This window comes from Condylura cristata, unplaced genomic scaffold (assembly GCF_000260355.1).
Source record: "Condylura cristata isolate star-nosed mole 26May11 unplaced genomic scaffold, ConCri1.0 scaffold00011, whole genome shotgun sequence".
NCBI lineage: Eukaryota > Metazoa > Chordata > Mammalia > Eulipotyphla > Talpidae > Condylura > Condylura cristata.
Window position 1 is genome coordinate 25,971,718 of NW_004567112.1, and position 22,402 is coordinate 25,994,119.

The window sequence follows — 22,402 nt, forward strand, 5'->3', positions numbered from 1 at the left end:
TCTCTCCAGATATCCTGTGAATCCAAACCATTTGTCTAGTTCTCTTTTGTTATAGAATTGCCTTCTTTAAGTTGTACATTTTTTATATGTGGTTGCAATATAAATTTAGTTTTTTTGTGAATCATTTGTAACATTTTAAATCATCCTTCATTTATTTTTGGTCTTTTTCAGATTATTTGAAGGACGTTCATCAAGGAAACCAGAGAAGCTTAAAACACTCTTCTGCTACTTTCGAAGAGTCACAGAGAAAAGTAAATTCCTTTTATTCTTGCTAAAATTTTCATCACCAAGGGGAACAGTTAGATCAACTGACATTTCAGGGACACTTTGTGTTCAAAGTATACTTTCCTGCCTAACTACATTGAAACAGTGATAAGTCACTCTTAAAATTTATACAATATGCATATGTATGTATAGACATTAATTTGTGCTGTGTGTGATTTTCATTAATAAAAACAGTAAATTAATATTTACAAGAGAAAGCATATTGACCAAGAAATATGTTTTGGGTGTTCTTTATTTAAAGAAGCATTGACTGTTAGAATTATTTTAAGTATATTTGCATAGGTCAACCAGTTCATTACCTTCCTACCTATCCTGTTATTTTGCATACTTCTACCTCAATCTTTTGTAAAGTTATGATAGAATAGTGCTGTTTTTAGAGTCTACAAGTCTGTTTCTTTCCTTGAGGCTAGTGTTGGTACCCAGGCAGCAGTCTAACATTGCTAGTTGTGACCAGCTGATAACAGATTGGAGTTGCCACTCTTATCCCAGGAGCTGGGTGAACATGGACAAGTTTCTTAACATCTCTAAGCCTCAGTTTTCTCATTCATAAAATGAAAGAATAACAATTAACTTAGAGCATAATTGTAAATGTTAAATTAGAAGTTAGATGCTTATTAAGTGTTAGCTCTTAATCAGTGACTGACCTTTCTTTCAATAATAAAGAAAAATGAAACATCTCAAAAGTTTGCTTTTGCCAAACATGTCAACTCTGGTCAAGTGAAGTGAGTCCTTTTCAGTTCTGTTTATCTAGGTTATAGGATTGTCTTAAAACTTACCACTGAATCATTTTAAGGTCATTTTCCTCATGTGTTCCTTTAGTAAGTAACCTTGTATTATAGCATATTAGGCATTTTTCCTTCTTTAATATTGCAAGTGGACTTTGTTTAGATATTTAGAATGAAGTCATTTACTAATAATACAGTATTTAAGGGAAAGAATCAATTGCTTCTTTCATATAGAGCTATTTATCTCATAGTTTATGGTTTTTAGTTTTGTGCTCTGTACTGAATGAAATATTAAGGAATATGAATGGTCATGTGAACTTATGAGACATAAAACTACATTAGAATTTATAATAATTTGTTAGAAAAATGAGTACATCTGTTGCTGTTCTATATCTCAGTTGAATGAATTCCATTATTTTACTGACGTAATTCAGAATTTGCATTTTGTCCTTGGAGTCAATAATGCCCCTCCTTAACCTGGTTCCACAGGCCTGGGAGTCCTATTTTATTTCTGTGCCCTTTCACCTTAATAAACTTTTTTTTCTCTAAAAAAAGAAATAAAAGAAGTATGACTTTAAAAGTATTTTCTAAGTTTAGGATTTGAAACTGAAGGAAATAACTGAAATTTTGTTTTGTGCCAAGAAATTTATAAACTATTATATTAGGAATTATGCTGCAAAAAATAAATTCTAATTAGACATTTTACTTTCTGACTTTTTCATTGCACATGGTAATTTAGTTCTTTGCAGAATATAGTAAACCATGGTATAGGTTTTCAGGATATGAAGTTATAGGCTTAAGAAGGAAATAAGTGGAATAAAAGGTTTGCAGCTTAATGATTAGGTTATACAGAAGTTCTGGAGTCTTGAATAGAAACTGTGGGGAACCTATTTACTTAAAGTACCTAGTTTTCATTAAGTCTAGGACATTATAGATGGTAAGATATGCCATTATGATATGTACCACTAAGAAGGAAAAAAACACTCAGGATGGGGAGTTGTAGAAGACCTCTCTACAAAGCTGTTCTGTCAAAAGTCTAAACTCTTAGCCTAAGAATTAATGAGAAGTTAACCTTGCCTTGCAAAAATAAAGGGACAACAAAGACACAAGTGTTGGCATTGTCTCTGGAAGAGAGGGGGAAAACTCCCCTGAGAAATTCGGGAACTGAAGTCAAAAGAATCAGTGTGATATGCAAAAACCTGCAACAGAGGATTTAATTCATACTGATCTCAGATGGGTGGTGCACATTTTCTGTGGTAAAGTTTTACATTAATCCAGACTAACAGTAATGACTAAGTACTTTAGTTGTGTCAATGCTAAAGATATAACCTGGTTTCAGAAATTGAATACATGAAAAAATGTGTTTTTTAGAATTCACAGAATATAATTCCATCATAACTAACTTTTCAGTGTTGTTGCACATCTATTATTTGTAGTGAGGATCTGTAAACTGACAGAAAGCTTTTAAAGAAATTTCTGTATTTAATTGTTTTCAGTATTGCTTCAAATAAAGTATTTTATACAGCATTTAAAAGTTGGTGACTCATGTAGTATATGTTGTGATTTTAAGAGATTTACTTGCTTGACCCAAATAAAATATTTTGATATAAAAAATATTTTTATGGAAAGGGAATAGGCATAATCTCAATGTTAAATAGTCAGGTTCCATTGCCTTTTTCTTGCTTTATCAGCAGTGTTCACTTATGAATTTCTCTTGTTCTCTTTTATGTTGTGGAGGACATTTAATGTTTACTATTGGTAGAATTGCTTCTCTCATGTTTGAATTGTTTATCTTACTACTTGTGAGTTTTAAATATGCTATCCATTTGTCTTAAACTTAGATATCTACAGAAATCCATGTTAACAAAGTTCTATTTTCTAAACTACTGCATATAATTTTTGAGTTGTTACTGTTTCTGACTGAGAACACAGAAATATGGAATCACCCAGAGGAATGAAATGATAACCAAGCTTTTATTGGTACTCTGCTATTACTACCACTAATAGTTCCTGACATACCACTCTTAAGAACTTTTTTTTAAGCAGAAGAAAGCAGAAATAGCCTGGCCTTTTTAGTTTGTTCTTTGATTCAAATCAAATAGATTGCTTTTGGCCTGCTGATTTATTTGTTGTTTTTGCCACTAGTTGGTTTTTTTTTTTTTAATAAAGCTCATAAATAAAAGGAACTAAAATTTACTGTGTTTTCATCCTCTACTATCTATTGCTTTTTGAAAACTATGTTATCTTTGTTCTCTAACCTCTTAGAATACACTAATTCCTCCTGGCTAAGGCTCTTTATAAGAGCAAATGCATATCGTCTAAGCCCTGAATTGAGCCCTGTCAGCTCGAAAGCTTATGCCAGCTATTTCCTTTATTTAAATCTTAAACGCCTCATCTTATTATAAAAGCACATTCACCAGTCTTTAGGTGTGGACTTAAGACTTGACTTTGCGAAGAACTCTACAGATTAAAGATTCATTTTTGTCTGTATCTTACAAGCAACACCTATTATATATCCTTTTGTTTGGTGATTTTTTTGAAAGTGTATTTGGTTTGGAAAACCTCACCAAAAAGTACTAGCACTCAAATTCTGCAACTGTACTGTTGCTTGTATACTTTTGCTGAGTGATTTTAAAGAAAACATTTCTACTATTAAGGTTAAATCACTCTCCTCTTGTATTCCACTACTATGCTTGGTATTTCTTGATTTGTGCTGTAGTCATTGTTATGTGTTAGACTCATTCTTATGTGGGACATTTGTAATCTTTTCACAATCGAAACTTACCTTGGATATTTTTCATCTATTGCTTTTATAGAACCTACTGGGTTGGTGACGTTTACACGACAGAGTCTTGAAGATTTTCCAGAGTGGGAAAGGTAATAAAAAATAATCATGGAATCTTAGAATTGAAAGGACTTCTTTATTTTTAACCAAAAGAGGATTCTGTTTCTAGCCCCTGCAAACATGGTTTCCCAAACTCTAAAAGCCCTAGTACTAGGAAGTTTTATAATTGATCCTTTGATAGCTCTCATTAATAAAAAGGTCTGTATGCCTTTTGAATCAAAGTGCGTAATCTTTTGACTTCTCTTCTAAGTTTATCTTCTAAAACAAAGCCCTATTTAGAACAGGTTTTGTGTATAAAGACACAAAAATTAATGGAATATCAATATTTAAATGTTCTTTTTTTTTTTTTTTTAAAGATTTATTCATGCATACAGAACTGGGGTACAGGCCAGAGATGAGGAGGGTGAGAGGATTCACCAGAGAGACAGAGTGGGGAGCAGAACAGGCAGACTGATGAAGCACACTGCTGAGGGGAACAGCGGGCGGGTCAGGAGAGGTCTGCCGAGCCATGTGGTCATCTCCTGGGGTGGGGATCAAACTCATGCTGAAGTGGCTGTAGCTTCCCAGTGCTGTGCTTTAACCTGCTGTGCCACCAGGGAGGGCCTAAATGTTCATTTTTATCCTCCATTTTTGGTCAGTGTTTTATGACTTTTCTTTCTGAAAGACAAGACTGGGGAAAGTTAATATTAATAACAGAATCTTAATGAGAAGAATTTTGAAGTTTAACAACCCCATCTCCCTGTTGGCATATTTTATGTACCTTTTCCCCCTTATTATTTACCTACAATTATGGAGGAGAATAATAGCTAATCTGGGTTCATTCAAATTTGTAAATTTCGTAATGTCCTGAAATAGCACATTTCCTAATCTAGAGCAAATCACCATAGCAGTTGAAGAAGAATGGATCTACTTTTTAAACACACTTTGAGGCCATAATTAAGCATACTAAGTTTATATTTTGGGTGTGCATTATTGTTAAGTGCCATTCATTTTTACCTACTCATAATTTTTATCATAGTTTGTAATTGTTGTCTTTGGAATGAATGATGGAAGGGACTTGCTCTTTAGGTAGTTAACTAGAGAAGGCAGATCTGCTTAGGTGTCTTTCTGGAGTATTATCATCCATCAAAGATGTTTATTTGTGAGGTGTAAGAAAAACTTATTTTAAAAGTAGAATGCATGACTGAGATGATTATTGATAGAGGAAAGTTGGTAAAATTAAATAAATTGAGAAAAACAAAACTGATCTAGAAGGAGAAATATGCAGCATTTTGGAATTGTGCTACACTAAACATGAAAGAGACCAGTCATCAGAGCAGGTTGTCTCCTTAAAATACAATACTTGTGACAGGTGGAGTATGGATAGCTTCCATGATGGGAAATTCCCTCAGTTTATTCCACTGCCCTCCTATTTATTATTTCTGTTATTATCTAGTACTTTCATTAACCAAAAATATCTGTCTTCTAGATAATCACATACTTTTCCTGTTCCTTCCTTCTGGAACTATAGTAAATAAATCTAATTTTCTTAAACATTCAACCCTCCTTCATGTATCATAGTGCTTTCTTTACCTACCCCACACAAGTATGTACTAAACTTACTCATTTCTTCTATTTAACATATAGTATGGATTCTATACCCTTTTATTCTGCTCGTGACTTACTCCAGTCCATGGTTCCTGGAAATAAAAGTAACAATCTGATATGTTATATACCTTGGCTAAAGTACAGAGGATTGCTTTTTTTTGCACTTATATTAGTTTATAACAGAAATATAGATGGTTTTGTTCATGTTATTTTCGTATAGATTGTGTAGACCATTCAGAGGGCTTGTTTTTAGTTCAGTTCAGAATCTCTACTCTGTACCTGACATTCATTTGATTCTAATGTTAAAGGACATCATTTGTACATTTGCATACCAGGAGAGAAGGGATAGGTTGAAATGCAAAGATTGGCAAGGCTACTGTGTCAGTAAGATAAAATTGCCCGTAAGATTAACTTTGACAAGCAGGATTTAAGTTGATGGCTTTTCTAATTTTTGTTATTTTATTGATTTTTTTCTTTTAGTTGCTTCATAAGTGAATTGGAGAATAAAATTAAAATTAGTGTCTTAGACTTCACAGAACCACAGTCATGCATTCACATAGAATGAAGAAGATGCATTCACATGAAGAAGAGATGAGGATTGTTGATATTCCCAAGAGTAAGGGATTAAGTGGGTGCCATGTTTCTAGCATGTTATAGTTAACCCTTTGACTTTAGTAGGTACTAGCCAAGCTAAGTTAATCACAGAGTGCTAGAATAGTCTATGTCCATAGTCTGGACAGTGTTATAGAGGATTCTCTGGGATCAGAAGGTGATATCTATCAGCAAGTTGATTAAAAGAAAACTAGCTTCTAGCAATGTCATAATTTTTTGAGAACTTAACTATAAATTGTTGACTTCAGACATTGTGAATAGTTGGCAACAAATGAGATTTCTGTTTTGAAATCCTGACTCACATACAATGATGTCTGGATCATGATTCTTTTTAGTAGAATCCTCACAGGTGGTCTTCGAATAAAATGGCTGTGAAAATAGGACTGCCCCTCGCCCCCACAAGGAGGTTTTTAAAAACATCATACTTATGATATTACTTTCAAGAGATTTAAAAGTATTTTTTCTAAAAATATAACATACTGGTAAAGAATTTGGACTATTGATTTAGGCTACCAAAGTTTCAAATCTCTGTTGCTTGTCACCATGAACAGGTTACTTATTGCTTTCTTTGCTTTGCCTTTTCATTTATAAAAGCAATTAGTAATAAGGTTGTTGTGAATATGAAATGAGTTAATACAATAACAGTTGTAGACTAGAAGCTGTGATGGATTACTCCCTCAGTTTAACATTATCAGTCTGTTGGTGTAGAGCTTTGCCAGAAATGTATTTGGACTCATTGCAAGCAAATCCCAATAAAGCAAGTAACACTTGCTCAGCTGACCTCCTATATTGTTTTCAAAAAATATAATACCCTCCAACCAAAAAATATAATAATGAGTTTGGATCTCGTATTTTACATTCTAGTTCATATCTTAGTAAGTAATCATGAGAGGGGAAAAATCTAAGGAAAAAGGTCATTGCCAAGTACTATTAATAAAATGGAAGTGGCTTACACTGTAGTGGAGGAAAAGGTTTACTTTTACTCACTTAGAATCTGTGACTGGATCTGAAAATTAAACTAACAAAGAATAATAGGAAAAAATTGTATGGATTTATTGTAAGCTTTATTTGATATAGTAGTTTTCATAAAGGACTGAACTACAGACCCAAAGAAACAGACCTGTGTATTTCTATGCTACTTGATGATGTGTTGTGGAGGAATATGGTAGGTTATGAAATATGTAATAAGTGTATTAGATTGGGAAAAGAATAAGACCCGCTAATAGGATTCTTCTTGATGTTCTTTTTAGCCTCAGAGATAAAAGTTCTCTCTTCCTCTGGGTACAGGGAGGACATCTTTCACTTAGGTTTCTATGCCTTGAAAGGAAGTGTGAGGTGGGAAGGATAGAGTGACTTTCTTGCTTCTGTCATTTTCTTAAACTTCTGCAGCTTAAAATACTCAGTATGTCAATGTGCCATATATTGGAGTAGTATGTTCTAAATCTCATCAACACCCCAGTGATCATGATTTATGAAAGAGAAAGAAAATAAGTGTAACTATGCAGGTATTAGGGTCATTTGTCAGTTTAATTATAAGAATACCACTGATCAGAATTTCTGTGGCATATGTTTTTATCAGAACACTTGTATACACATACATGCACATGGTTATCGAGTACGTGAAACTAGAGCCCATCTGAGAATCATATGATTCATTGCCAACATTTTCTGTTTTTCCTCAGGTTGCCTACTCTAGCATAATAAAATTTCATACATCTTAATCTTTTCATAATTTGAGTTTTTCAACTTTTAGGAGAAACTGACTTGTTTTTCATTAAGATTTATTTATGCATATAAGAAGTGGGGTTTAGGTCAGAAGTGCAGGGGTGAGAGGATTCACCGGAGACATAGTGGGGAGCAGAACAGGTTGTTTGAAATACACTGCTCAGCAGAGCAGCAGGTAAGAGAGCAGAGGTCTGTTACTCCATGTGAGTCACTTTTCTGTCCAGTGACTGCAAATAGCTTCATAGTGCTGTGCTTTAACCCGTTGTGCACAGGGAGGGTCAAAACTTTGACATTTTGTAGAGGAAAGAAAAGTTTCAAAACAATATTTTATCTCAATTTAAATATGTATACTTATATATTTGAATAAGAAAAAGTTTGGGGGTATCTATATCTATACCAAGTATTAACATTGGACATCTGTTTCTGTTTCCTAGTGTTTTTAATTTTCTTTTGAACTTATATATTTTCATATTTTTCTGTAGTGAAATCTTATCATTATTAAAAAAAATGAAGGAATATCTTTTTTTAATTGTAGATGCGAAAAACCTCTGACTCGATTACATGTCACTTATGAAGGTACTATAGAAGGAAACGGTCAAGGCATGCTACAGGTAGGTAAATCATAGTAGTACGTGTGTGTTTGAAACTTTGTCTTGTCAAATTTCTGACAGCAAAGGAAATTTGAAAAGCTGTTTATTTATCTTCAATGCTGATTTAATGCAAAGAAGCATGATAGAATAGAGAAAAACACCAAACAGATCATTTTGACAGCTTTGGTAATACTGTTATTTGCCAAGTGCACGCTCTGTTTCTTACATGTGCCTTTAAAAAAAACCTTTTGACAGAAGATTCCAAGATTTGGACAACATCAGACCTCTTGGTTCAGACATTGATTGTAGATTGACAGTGGAAGAAGTTCCCAGGGTACGGTCTTGACAAGCTGTCACCAAGCAATTTTGTTCTTTTTCTTTAAAGGCACTTGCTCTGCCCTAAATGATGACCAGCTGGAGATGTTTTTCTGCCACCAGTCTTGTTTAGGTCTAGGAGGCAGGCATCTAAAACTGATTGATAAGAAATTCCTCTCACCCGTATATAATTGTTTTTAGCGTGTGAAAACAACTATACTTGCTATTGTTTCCCTGTTATAGAGCAGGTGATTTTGTCCATCTTTCAGTCCTTATTATTAATCCATGTTACTGCCTTTAGTAGAGAAAAGGGAGTTAACAAAGCTGTATATCCAGCTTTAAATTACAACAGACCTGAGAATGCTTTTCTTTGCTTTATAATGACCTTTTCTTTTTAAATCACTAATCAAAGACAAAATGTTTATGTTAAGTTCTTCGCCCACTTATAAGAGCATTATAAACTCTTTTCTTTGAGAGAAGTGTGTGTATTTCATTTATTGTGGGAATAGCTGGTATTTTTCTCTAGATCTTTGTTTGATGTTAGAAACTAAATTGCTGCCTGAGAATGAACTAACTTGTTTGAATACCTTAATGTTTATTATAAAAAGAGAAGACTGGCTTGCATTTGGCTAGTTATTATACACCTTTGATCTAGAGCCTACTCAACCTGTGATTCTTTTTCACAATGGCATTTTATTTCAATATATTTGTAATTCTTCAAAGAGGCAAACAATGTTTTATCTTAAGTCATTTTCTCTTAATGATTCTTTGAGAATCCTAAGTATAAACAAACACTTAGTAATTAATATTTTTCCTATCCTTGCATTTAAGAGCTTTCAAGGTTGTCCTTTATCAGTAGCTTTTCTTCTATTTAAAACAGTAATTTAAAAATATGGTTAAAATTTGTTTCAAATGAGTATCACTTTTTTCTCACATTTCTTCTCTAAGACATTTTTTCCTATGTTAGAGACTTAGATTAACTGAGGGAGTCTTAATACAGAGGAAATAAACAGAGCTACTGCTAGTTAGCACCACAGGAATGCTGACCTTTCATTAGAATACAATTCAGCATAGAATTATTTAGCAACATTCAAGGTTGAGATTCCCCCCCACCCCTGAATATATTATAGATGAAATATGAGACCTCAGTCGATTAAAAGAATACAATAAAGGCTTCTAGCACTATTAATTGTACTCCACCCATGCCATGCATCCCCAGGAGATCAGGGAATATTGTATTGCAGTGCTACAAAACCCTATGTAGCATATAAATTACATTGTGCTGAATGGCAGCATAACAAAACTCTCTAAGGAGTGTTATCATTTCTTTCCTTATAATTCACAAACTAAGTAATCTGAACAAATAGGTTTAAATTAGAGTAACTTAAAAAAAGAATTGTGTAAAAATAAAGACACAGTCATATGCTTAGTTTTATGTATATTTCTCACCTATAATAGAGAGCCTTTTATTAACTTTTAAGTAGAAATTTTGATTTTCTAAAAGATTCCATGCTTACAGAAGCATATTAAATTTAGTTTTTTTTTTTTTTTTGAGGTAACGTTGATTTGCAGCAGTGTATAAGATTCAGAGATACAGGTTCACAACTCTTCTGATTTATGTTCCCACATCACATCCACTGCCAAAGCACACGCAGTCCTTTGTCCGTTGGTCTCTGTCCCACTCTGGTAGTCTCAATTCTACAGTTAGATTTCTAGGGTTTATTTTAAATAGGTTCTGTTTTGTCTGTTCCTTTATTTTGTTTTTCTATATTCCACATGAGTGAAATCATTTGGCCTTTGTCTTTCTCCTTCTGATTTGTTTCAGTTAGCATAATTTTCTCCAGTTCCATCAGTGTTGTCAGAAGTGGAAAGATTTCGTCTTGTTTGTTAGGTTTATTTCCAAGCTTGATCTTTTTTCTTTCAATTATAAAGGGGGCTGGTTTTCTTGATTTCTTCTTCAGATTGATTGTAGATAGGAAGGCTACTGATTTTTGTGTTTTGGATTTGTATCCTGCTACTTTACTAAACTGATTGATTATTTTGATAAATTTTTCTGTGGCATTTTTGGGGTTCTCTATATTATCATAGCATCTGCAAATAGTGATAGTTTTACATCTTCCCCTATTTGGATCCCTTGTATATACCTTTTTCTTGTCATATTGCTCTGACGAGAACTTCCAGTACTATATTGAAAGCAGTGGGAAAATTGGATATACTTGTGATGTTCCTGACCTCAAGGAAAAGGCTTTCAGCTTTTCACCATTAAGAATGACATTGGGGCCCTGGTGGCACAGTGGGTTAAGGCACAGCACTGGGAAGCTGGAGCCACTTCCGCATGAGTTTGATCCCCGCCTGCCCCAGAGGAGAGACACATAGCTCGGCAGACCTCTCCTGGCCCCCCCACTGCTCCCCTCAGCAGTGTGCTTCATCAGTCTGCCTGTTCTGCTCCCCACTCTGTCTCTCTGGTGAATCCTCTCACCCACCTCATCTCTGGCCTATACCCCAGTTCTGTATGAATAAATAAATAAATCTTAAAAAAAAAAAAAATGAATGACATTGGGTCCTCCCTGGTGGTGCAGCAGGTTAAAGCACAGCGCTAAAAAGCCAAAGTCACTTCTGCATGAGTTTGATCCCCACCTGCCCCGGAGGTGACCACATGTCCAGGCAGACCTCTCCTGACCCGCCCACTGCTCCCCTCAGCAGTGTACTTCGTCTGTTGGCCTGTTCTGCTCCCCACTCTGTCTCTGGTGAGTCCTCTCACTGCCCCTGCATCTCTGGCCTGTACCCCAGTTCTATATGCACAAATAAATAAATCTTAAAAAAAAAATGACATTGGCTATGGGTTTGTGATATATGGCCTTTATTATGTTAAGGTATGTTCCTTCTATCCCAAGAATTTCATAAATGGATGCTCAACTTTGTCAAATGCTTTCTCAGCATCTGTTGGTATGATCAAATGGTTTTGCTTTTCTTTTTGTTGATGTGTTGGATACATTAATTGATTTTCAGATGTGAACCATCCTTGTGCCCCTGGAATAAATCCTACTTGGTCATGGTAGATTATCTTTTTGATGCATTGTTGGATTCTATTGGCTAAGATGTGGCTTTTCATTTTAATGATAGTTTCTTTTGCTGTGTAGACACTTCTTATTTGAAGTAATTCCATTTTCTTTTTTTGCTTTTGTTTCTCTCTCCAATTTGGTGAAGTCCCCAATGACATCATTACAGGCATAGTTTTCAAGTGTTTTGCCTATATCTTCTTCTATGTATTTTATAGTTTCAGATCTTGTATCCAAGTCTTTAATGCATTGTAAGATAATTTTTGTGTATAAAACAGTGCTCTAGTTTCATTTTTTGTATGTGACAGCTCAGAATTTCCCTAGCATCATTTGTGAAGAAACTTGCCTTTTTCCATTGTGTAGTTTTGCCTTTTTCATTATAGACTAACTGTCCATAAAAATGTGAGTTTATTTCTGGGTTCTCAATTCTGTTCCATTGTTCTGTGTGCATATTTTTATTTCCAGTTAGTGTATCTATTTCTATGCATACCTATTAAGTAAGAAATGTTGGCTTTTTATTTAAAGACTGAGCAATAGCATGCACATTTAGCATTACCAAATAACTAATTACATAAAACTTATCTTTTTAAGAGTTACGTACCAATTTTTAAACATAAAAATTATGTTTAGCTAATCTCAAACCTTTGTATCTCATCTGTATTCACAATATCATTATTCTCAGACAGGATCTCACTTTTCAAATACTGTCCATTTTATTTCTTTGCTTGGTTTCTCTTCCCTTTAATTTTGTTCTGACCGACCTATTTGAGCCCCTCGTAGTCCTTGTATAAACTATTCAGTACTCATCTAACCCACCTCTATGCTTTTAATTTCATGCTATTTCAGTTCTTTCTTTAAATTCTAGCCTGGATTAGCTTTCTAAAATATGGATGCTTTTTAGAATCTTAGAACTCTAAGAATTGAATAAAAATTTCTTGGATGTGATATCACCTCATCAGCTGTGACGCTCCACATAGTCTACACTGTACTCAAGCATGAGGAATCTGCTTACCACGCTGTTCTAACAACCACTCACATTTGGTTTTTCCTATGTCATGGTGCAGTTGTTCCTTCACCTGAGTGTCAGCTAAATCTAGATGAACTGCCATGGGCTTTTTGTAAATACCCCCTTTTCTTCCCCATGTTCCAATCTTAGTCAGTTGTTTTATTTGGAAAATGTTAGATATATACTGTTAGCATCGTAGATGTACACGGTTAGCATCTTTAATAATCTGTTTGAATCCCATTTTAGTGTGCTAACATAGTTTAGAGTGCTTTCTCTTCATCTTATATATATAAACTCATCTTTATTAATTAGCACTTGGGGATCTGATCATAGCCCTCCACAGAATGTTTATATGTAATTTTAAACTGAATTGGAAAAACTAATTTAGTTGAATCTTTCTGGCTAAGTTGGGTTTTCTGTCTTCCTTCATGTTTCCTCCTTATACTTGAAAAAAGTTTATTCATGAAGTTTGGTGCTAAGGATACATTTAGAAAGATGAAAATTCTAAAAAGCCCTTTATTTTTACACATAAGAAAAAGATTTCTCAAATAAAGTCAATCTCTAAAATTTTAATTCTTTAAAATACACAAAGAGAAAGTGAATAGTGATTGGTGGGGAAATGACCTTGAAACCTTTCCATATACAGACCACCCTTGGTTTGTGGTCATTGGAACGCAAATAATATTTATAAGCAAGAGGCTATACAAATACATTGAGTTTTGCCTAAAAGCTCTATTTTCCAGGTTTCCTATAAGAGCTTTTGGGATCCAAATTGATATGCAGAGATACTAACTGTAATGAGATGAAAGGAATATAGTCAACCACAACTGTTTTCCCTTGGAAGAAGGAATAATTTGGGGGATCAATTTATATAGCAAAGTACAGGAAAGTTACCACTTGGAGGGAGTACACTTCTTTATCATATATATAGGCATTTTAGACCATCTCACTTGTCATGTTTTCCCACATAGGTGGACTTTGCAAACCGTTTTGTTGGTGGTGGTGTAACCAGTGCAGGACTTGTACAAGAAGAAATCCGTTTTTTGATCAATCCTGAATTGATTGTTTCACGACTATTCACTGAAGTGCTGGATCACAATGAGTGTCTTATCATCACAGGTTAGTTTGGGAAAGTCTGGACAATGGAGTATACCTTATCTCTGAATATCTATCATGAAGTCTAGAGGCCACCTGGATAAAATTTTTCTCTACTATGGACACTACCTCCATATTTTTATTTATTAATTTATACTTGGTTTTTAGAAATTGTTCCAGTTTTATTTTCATAATCTTGAGTAAGAACCTTTTTCCCCACCTTTTCTTTCTTTCTTGGCATCTTAATCTGAGGAAAAAGGGTAAAAACTACTCAGTTAGCCTCCAGTTGGGAATTTTACAATATAATACCTTCAAAAGAAGATAGTAATATATCTTTGGGCATGTATCCTATTGTTTTTCTTCCATTGCATTTCCAAAGTGATCTGTTGTACTGCAGTCTGAAGACAGTATATGTATGTATAAAAAGCTCACTTACAGTGATTGAAGTCAGTACAACAGTGAGCTTTATAGAAGAGAAATAAATCAGTAACGTTATATTCACCCCAATCTCTATAATCCTAAGAGGAAAAAATATGTTTATTTTAGTACCACTCCTAGATGTAAGTTAATATGGAAGGAACAGAGAAGAAAATATAATAAGTGTATACTTTAGGGCTGTTTCTCAGATTCAAATTTTTTTATTTTCTTTATTACTATGTCACAATGTATTCTTATGAATGTACAAATTAATGATTAACTCAAAGTTCATAAGAAACTTTAAATTAGCCACCATGGGAAAGTTAAGCCATTTACTTTTGAGTACCTGAAAGAACATTCCCACATAAAAGCCATAATTCACCATCTATTGCTGATAGTGTTTACTTTCTGCAGAAAGAGGATTTACTTCTGAATCTTTTCCTGCTTTGCATTTAGTGTAGGAAACTAAAGATTCAACAGTGTTGGAGAATTTGGTCAATTATTATTCCCAAAGGTAACAATGGGAGAAAAACCATCACCTGTGAATTATACCAAGTGTATACTCAACTAATTTATGACAAAAGTAAAACTCTGAGGTCAGATCTTAAAGATTGCCCAGATGCATTTGTAGGCAACCTTCAGAAGATCTAAATTTTATTTCTCATGTTTTGCTTTCAAGATTCTTTTTGTCCTTTAATAATTTGACTATGGCATGTGTGGATTTCTTTCACGGAGTTCATTGAGTTTTTGAGTATTTGGGAAATTGTTACCATTATTTCTTCAAATAATCTTTCTTTTCCTTTTTATCCTTTACTTCTAGAACTCCTGTTATGCACATTAGATACATTTGGTGGCATCCCATTGATCTCTTAAGCTCTGCTCACTTTTTTTCATTCTTACATTATCAGTCTGATTAATCTCAATTGACCTGTGGTCAAGTCTTCTATTCCCTCTTCTGTCTATTCTAATTGGTTTTTGAATCCTTCCAGTGAAATTTTATTTCAGTTACTGTACTGCAACTTCAGAATGTCTTAAGTTCTTTTTATAATAATTTTTGTTGAGATTCTCTACTTATGAGGCATTATTTTCATACTTTCATTTAGTTCTTTAGACTATAGTTTCCTTTAGTTTTTTGTTTTTTTACTACATTTAAAATAATTTTTAAAGTCTATATTCTTTTTATGAATGGGTATTAAAGTTTCTTTTTGGTTGGATTAGAAATAAGCTAATGGTTAGTCAGATTTCCTTAGATACCTGGAACCAATATACCTCGCAGTCATTTTGCACTGGCTCTAAGGTGATTAAATACTGTAAGGAAGACTTCTAGGGAACCACCAGAATTGTCAAATCATTCTCTGAAAATGGCCTTTGAAGGAACCTTAGCCTCTTTTGCCTACTCTTTTCACTCTAAAGCTGTTGGTTTTCACAATCATTACAGATTGTTGGTGTTTAAGGCTACCATGAAACTTGAAAGAATAGAATAGGAATAAGGCAAATTAAAATACCACAAAATTTACAGTTTTTTCTAAGAATTAGCCAATTTTTCTTTAATAAGCATTTCTCAAATTGCTACAAGTCTTTGGTTAATTTCCACAGTTTAGAAAAAAAAATTGATTCTCACAATTATTGTTTTTATGAAGGTGAGAAATTGTTGTCTGAGGTTACATAACAAAGTGAAAATGGAGGTTTTCCTGGTGGCTTTGGGAAGCTATCACCTTGATGGCTTACCTTGATCATCCACCTAGACAGCCTGAGTTCTATTCCCCACCAGAGCGCAGCAAACCCCTCCTGTCTCACCTGCTGCTCTCCCTAGCATTGTATTTAAGCCGATTCACCTGCTCTTCTCCTTGCTCTGTCTCTGAGTGTCTTACCCCTACACCTCTGGCTATATCCCACTACTTCTAAGCAAAAATAAATACAATCTTACTTTAAAAAAAGTAAAAATAGCAAAGGAATTCATACTTTGATAGAGCCTCGGCTATTTGACATTAATAACCTGAGGTATTTGATCTAGAAGTCTGAGGTTGTCATCCAAATTATATGATTAAGAAATATAAAATTTTTGTATTCTCAGCATTGTCTCAGCTCCCATAAGGATCATCTATTTTTTTACTGTTATGTATGCCAGTACGAAGGATGTAATTGGAAAGGATTTGGGGAGAAGAGAGTACACAGATGTACCAAAAAAATTAAACTGTCATAAATCCATTGTTAGGCAACTAAATACTCTCAATATTGATCGCATCCTATTTTAGGGCACTCTGAAGGCCTTTTGAAACATGACTATAGCCAGCATTTTGGCATATCAAATAATACTTTAAAAGGTTTTAAAAGTTTTAGCACTTAGCCTGGATTTGAACTGAAAACTCAAAACAAAATATTCCATCAGCTTTTAAGATGAGTTTACATCCTTGAATTTATAATGTTGGCAGAAAGCTTGGCATTTAAACTCAAAAATTAATTTTTTTCATTTGCTTCATTTATCTTGTACTACCAAAGTAGTAAGTCTCTTTTCATCTACCATTAACGTTACTATAAATATAGTATATAAATTCCCTGAGAATAGTAAAAGGAAAACATTAGATTTTTTTCTTTTTTAAAAAATAGTCTGCTGCCAGTCTAAAAGAGGTTTTTCACTCTGTAGCTACATCTATCTCTAACTTACCTGCATTCAATGTAAAAAATGAATGGAAAAATTGCAGATCTCTGACTCACTTTCAGATCTGCAATTACCTCAGGCTAAGGACATCCGGGGTGACTTTTAACTCAGCAATTTTTCCCCACATCCACTTAACTTTATTATAGTGCCTCCTAATTAATATCTGTGATGTGAAGTTCCCTTAATGGAAATGGCCATTTCATCATCTATTTGATGTTGGATTTCTGCCATCTCCCTTCTTAGGACACTCCTAACCATGCACTGCAATCTGTCTGCCTGATCAATTCCATTCCTTCAGTGATGTATCCAGGCTCAGTGAGCTAATGGCTGTGACTGTGCTGCCTGAATCTGTAGAAGAGATTGAGAAATTGGAAATAAATTAAATTTATCATCATTGTGGGGCATCTGGTTGGTATCAGACTTTTAAATGAATATGAAACAGGTCATGCAAACAGGCAAATACTTTTTATCCAGACAGTGTTATTCTCTATTTGCTATCATCTTCCCTGGGGTAGCCATGAGTTAAAACCTTTCAGTAAGTGTAGATAGAGGGAAAGAATTAAAACTCCAATCTTCCTCTTTTCCTCCTTTCTGTTCCTCTACAACATCCAGCAAATCACTTCAATACCAAAGTGTGCTACTGTGGACCTAGGAGATTGTTTTGTTGTTTCTGATTGGTGAGTACATAAAGCTAATGCCTGCACATGAAACTTATTGAGCAGAATGTTTGTACATCTCACACATAACCTGCCCTTTAGTGAATTAAGACATTCCAGGCCACAGATCTTTACATCTGTGTAAGTGTCTGTAGAACTGATAACAGGACAAAAGTGGATACCATCAATTGTACGATTGGTATTATCTTACAGAGTAACACTACAGGAGCTGCCTGTCATAACACACACAACCTATTGCTAACTAAATGACACCAGCTCATTAGGAATGACTGAAATTCATTTGAAGTTTGCCTTTTCTTATTTTTTATTAATCAGAAGGACAGCATTTTTTATCTGCTGCATAATCACCAGTGTGTAAGTGATGATAATAGAAACTAGGTAGCTAGCTGTCATATAATCTCTTACAAGGGAACAACTTACTGGTTAATGGAATCTTTTTTAATTTTCCAATATTTTTTCCTATTTCATCACAAACTGTCATTATTATGAAGAAAGAATAAGAATGTTTCTTACTGCTAAATCTAAAAATTCATAAAGCTGTCACAAACACTTGAAAAAAAATTTAATGTCTCTTCAAATTTTCCTCCTTAGTGCCTTTGAGCATGTGTCCCTAGACATAAAGTTCATTCAGTCTTTTGTTTGCTATTATTTATGTTTGTATTTTCATCATAGTTTGTCAATAAATTTGAATTTAAAACAATTAAAGACCATGTTTAAGGACATCCATTCTTCATAATTAAAAGATACCTGGTTAGAAAACCTAGGACTTAATTAGAGTGAAAGCATCTATCTGTGCATTTTCGATGCCTCATACCTAAAATCTAACTCTGTTTCTCTTGGAAAAAAGAGTGAAACCATCCTAACCTGAAGTAAAATTATGATAATTGATATTTTCCCCAACCACTTTATTTTCAAGAAACAAGTATTTTCATAATTAACAGATCTGAGTAAACAGTAATTTAAAAATAAATAAACAGGAAGACATTATTCTAGTCTACTGCAGGGCTGAAGTTAGAAAAGAACATGACTATTCATGCCTTTAATTTTGATAGATCAGATTGTTCATAAACTCCTTATAAATGCAGGCATATATCTCTACCTCTGTAACAAAGTTAAGTTTAATGACCCTAGTACTATGGTTTTGAAGGATTTCAAATTCATCTTATTTGGTTTTCCAGGAAGTAAACAAGATAAGAATTATTAATTAACAGGCTTGACTTACAGATAAGATGAAGTCCAGTGAGATTTTATTATGTAAGGATTCACTTTGGGTACTTCATGTCTCCAAATATCAGTGTGGTGCTCCTTTTTTAAATCATGCCATTCTGTCTTTGTAAATGTGAATTTTTAAACATGTGTCAACACCTTCAGATTAAATTTCTCTATAGTTCTTATTTTAACTTCAGTTAGTTAACATAGTGTTGTTCCTGTTGTATTTATTAATTATTATGTTTATGTGGCAAGTACTTGTTCAACTGCTTGCATGTTCTTGCATTAGAAGATGCTGTAATATAGACACAAGCATTAATTTATCATCCCTGCTCTGGAGAAGCAGACATTGTAGTGAGGGAGTCACAATACATTTTTTTAAAAAATATTTATTTATTTATTCATAGAGAACTAGGATACAGAGATGCAAAGGGTGAGAGGATTCACCAGAGACAGAGCAGGGAGCAGAACAGGCAGATCGAAGAAGTACACTGCTGAGGGGAGCAGCGGGTGGGTTAGGAGAGGTCTGCCGCCATGTGGTCACCTCCGGGGCAGGCGGGAATCAAACTCATGTGGAAGTGGCTTAAGCTTCTTGGTGCAGTGCTTTAACCTGCTGCACCACCAGGGAGGGCCCATAATACATTTTTTTTTAACAGCTTCGTTGAGAAACAATTGACATACACGGAACTGTTTTAAAGTATAAAATTAGATAAGTTTAGACATAAAGTTAAAAGTAAAGTTATCTTTTGCCTGTCTTTTTATTTGTTTATATTTTTGGTTGATGAGCTTTAAAAGTGTTTTATATATTTTAGATACAAATCCTTCATCAGTTATATGTGGCACATCTTTTCTGAAGAACAGAAATTTCAAATTTTAAAATCCAATTTAATTCTGTTTTGATTATTGTACCTGATTCTTGAATCAGGTAGTGTGAATCCTTCAATCTTTTTCTTCATTGTTATTTTGGTGAATTTCAGAATCAGTTTGTTAATATTTATATTAAAAGCCTGCCAGATTTTAGACTGCTTTGAATCCTAAATCACTTTGGGGAGAATTGACATCTATGTTTAATTTTTTAAAATAATATAATAGTTTATTTTTACATCATTTTGTGCCTTTCTCCATCTCAGTTGTAATCCCTGTGGGCTTCCCATCACCAAATCATCTGTGTGCCACCACTATAGCCCAGTGTACTTTATCCCCGTTTTTGGACATCTATGTTTAATTTTTAACACATAAATGAGACTAGTCTTAAATTTCTCTCAGTAACATTTTATCAAAGTTTTTCTCATATACTCCTTTTATATTTTCTCAGCTTTATTCATAATTATTTCATATTTTTGTTGCTATTAAAAGTATTTCTAAAATTTCAATTTATGATTGTTCATTGCTACTTTATAGGAATAGAAATAACATTCAGATTGCAGTTTAATGTCATGTATTCTAACAGTTTTATATCACAATACTGTGGAGCACAGAGAAGTAAATTATGGTGTTAAAGCTTTACTCAAGAAACATGAATTTTGTAGTTATTTTCTTGATTTGTGGTTAAGTATCTTATGAAATTTTAGATGAATTTATAAGAATTAAGATATAAATTATTTTTAAGAAATAAGTGTGCTAAGTAATGGAATAGAAACTATGATTGTATACGTTTTAAAAATTGTTGATCATACATAAAAATAGATTAGCATTTTTACAACTTTATTTAATATTTAAATTATATATATTATTATATTTTTGTGTATGAGAAGTTTCAGATTTATAGAGTTGGAAGAATAATACAAAGAAGTTCCATATAAGCTGACCTAGGTTCACCAATTTACAAGACATAGAACAACATGTTCAGTACTATCAGAAATTCCCTTCCATCTGTTTTTCTTAAATCTCAGGCAGGCCCCAGAAACAATCATAATTTCTTTTTATTGTAAATTAGTTTCATCCTTTTTAGAATTTCACATAAATACACATAATATGCATTCTTTTACTCAGCTTAGTGTGAGATTCTTTACATTTGTTAGTATATCAGCATAGCTTTCCTCTTCATTACTAAGTAGCATTCCTTTGCACATTCATGCCACATTTTTTGCTAATTTCCTACTGATAGACATTTGGGTGTTTCCACTCTTAGTCTTATAATCACCTTTTTTTTTTTTTTTTTTTTTTTGAAATGTGGAACTTCACTAGGTTAGAGCTCCCAGTTATTCAAACTAATCTTAGGTGTGGTTATAAAAATGTTCTGTGAATATAGTTAAAGTCCATACTGATTGACTTGAAATAATGGAAGTTATCCTAGATAATCTTGTTGGGTCTGATTCAATCTTAGGTCTTAAAAGCAGACCTGAGGCTTTCCTAAAGAAGATATTCTTTTTGTGGACAGCAGTCTCAGTCTGCCTGGGAGGTCCAGCTTTCAGACTGCCTACTCACTCTCCAAAATTGCATAAACCACATCCTTGCACTGAGTCTCTTAATACTTATCTCCTAGTGGTTCTGTTTCTCTGCCTGTATCCTACTGATATAAGACTTTTATGAATAAAGCCGCCGTGGAGATTCTTGTACAGTTTTTGTGGACATGCATTTTTAATTCTGTTGGGTAATTACCTAGGAGTGAAATTTCTAGGCCAAAGGGTGGATATATGTTTACTTTTGTAAGAAACTGCCAAACTGTTTTCGGAGAAAAAGTAAAGAAGATGTATAGAAATGAAAAGATAGTTGAGTAGACTCAATGTTGTTACAACATCCTTTTGTATCTAACAGACTTTTAAGAATAGTAATTGAGGGCCTCCCTGGTGGTGCAGGGGTTAAAGACACAGTGGTATCAAGCTATTGCCAGCCACTGCAACATGAGTTCTGTCCCCAGCTAGGGGACATATGGTAGAGCAGACCTCTCCTGTCTCACCTACTGCTCTCCATTCTGGTGAGTCTTCTCATCCCCCTGCACCTCTGACCTACAACCCAGTTTTTCTATGCCTAAATAAATCGATCTTTAAAAAAAAAAAAAGCCAAAAACTTTTTGAAGGAACAATTTTTTTTGTTTGTTTTATCAACAATAATGAGAATTCTACTTGTACTTCCTTGCCAACCTTAGTGTTATTCTTTTCTATTTTAGCCATTCTGTTGTCTTTGTGATGGTACTTCTGTGGCTTTAAATGTCAGTATATTTTGTTTTCTGTGTTGAGTTGTTCAGTCACTAAATGATAAACATTTTGGTAGTGTTTAGAAGTATAACTTATTTTTCTTTATGGTAAATAGTAGTGGGTCATTAAGAACAGTAGCTCTTTATTTTATTGTTATTTGTTAACTAAAGGCAAATCAAGAAAACATGTGGGGGAAAATAAATTTATAAGAATTTCAGAAAGGAGGAATAAGTTTATTAACAAAGCCCCTTTTAGAAAGTAAAAAATGAAAACTTTTTGAGAAAAATAATAGTGGCGGATTATTTGTTTCAGGTACTGAACAGTATAGTGAGTACACAGGCTATGCAGAAACATATCGTTGGGCCCGGAGCCATGAAGACAAGAGTGAAAGGTGAGTTTATTTCTTATTCTGGTATTGGCTTGGGCAAGAGCTAGTGGTATGTTTTGCCTCCCATCTAC

General features: G+C 33.8%; 1 protein-coding gene across 3 annotated transcripts in view; it reads left to right on the forward strand.

Annotated features, from left to right (window-relative positions):
- Positions 1-22,402, forward strand: part of PARG (poly (ADP-ribose) glycohydrolase) — a 104,625-nt gene that overhangs the window by 57,451 nt on the left and 24,772 nt on the right. For all 3 annotated transcript variants that reach the window (XM_004680653.2, XM_012723659.1, XM_012723660.1), the window contains exons 10-14: positions 172-251; positions 3,827-3,887; positions 8,315-8,390; positions 13,721-13,868; positions 22,256-22,334. In XM_004680653.2, coding sequence (XP_004680710.1) covers positions 172-251; positions 3,827-3,887; positions 8,315-8,390; positions 13,721-13,868; positions 22,256-22,334 — 444 coding nt within the window. The remainder of the gene's footprint in view (positions 1-171; positions 252-3,826; positions 3,888-8,314; positions 8,391-13,720; positions 13,869-22,255; positions 22,335-22,402) is intronic.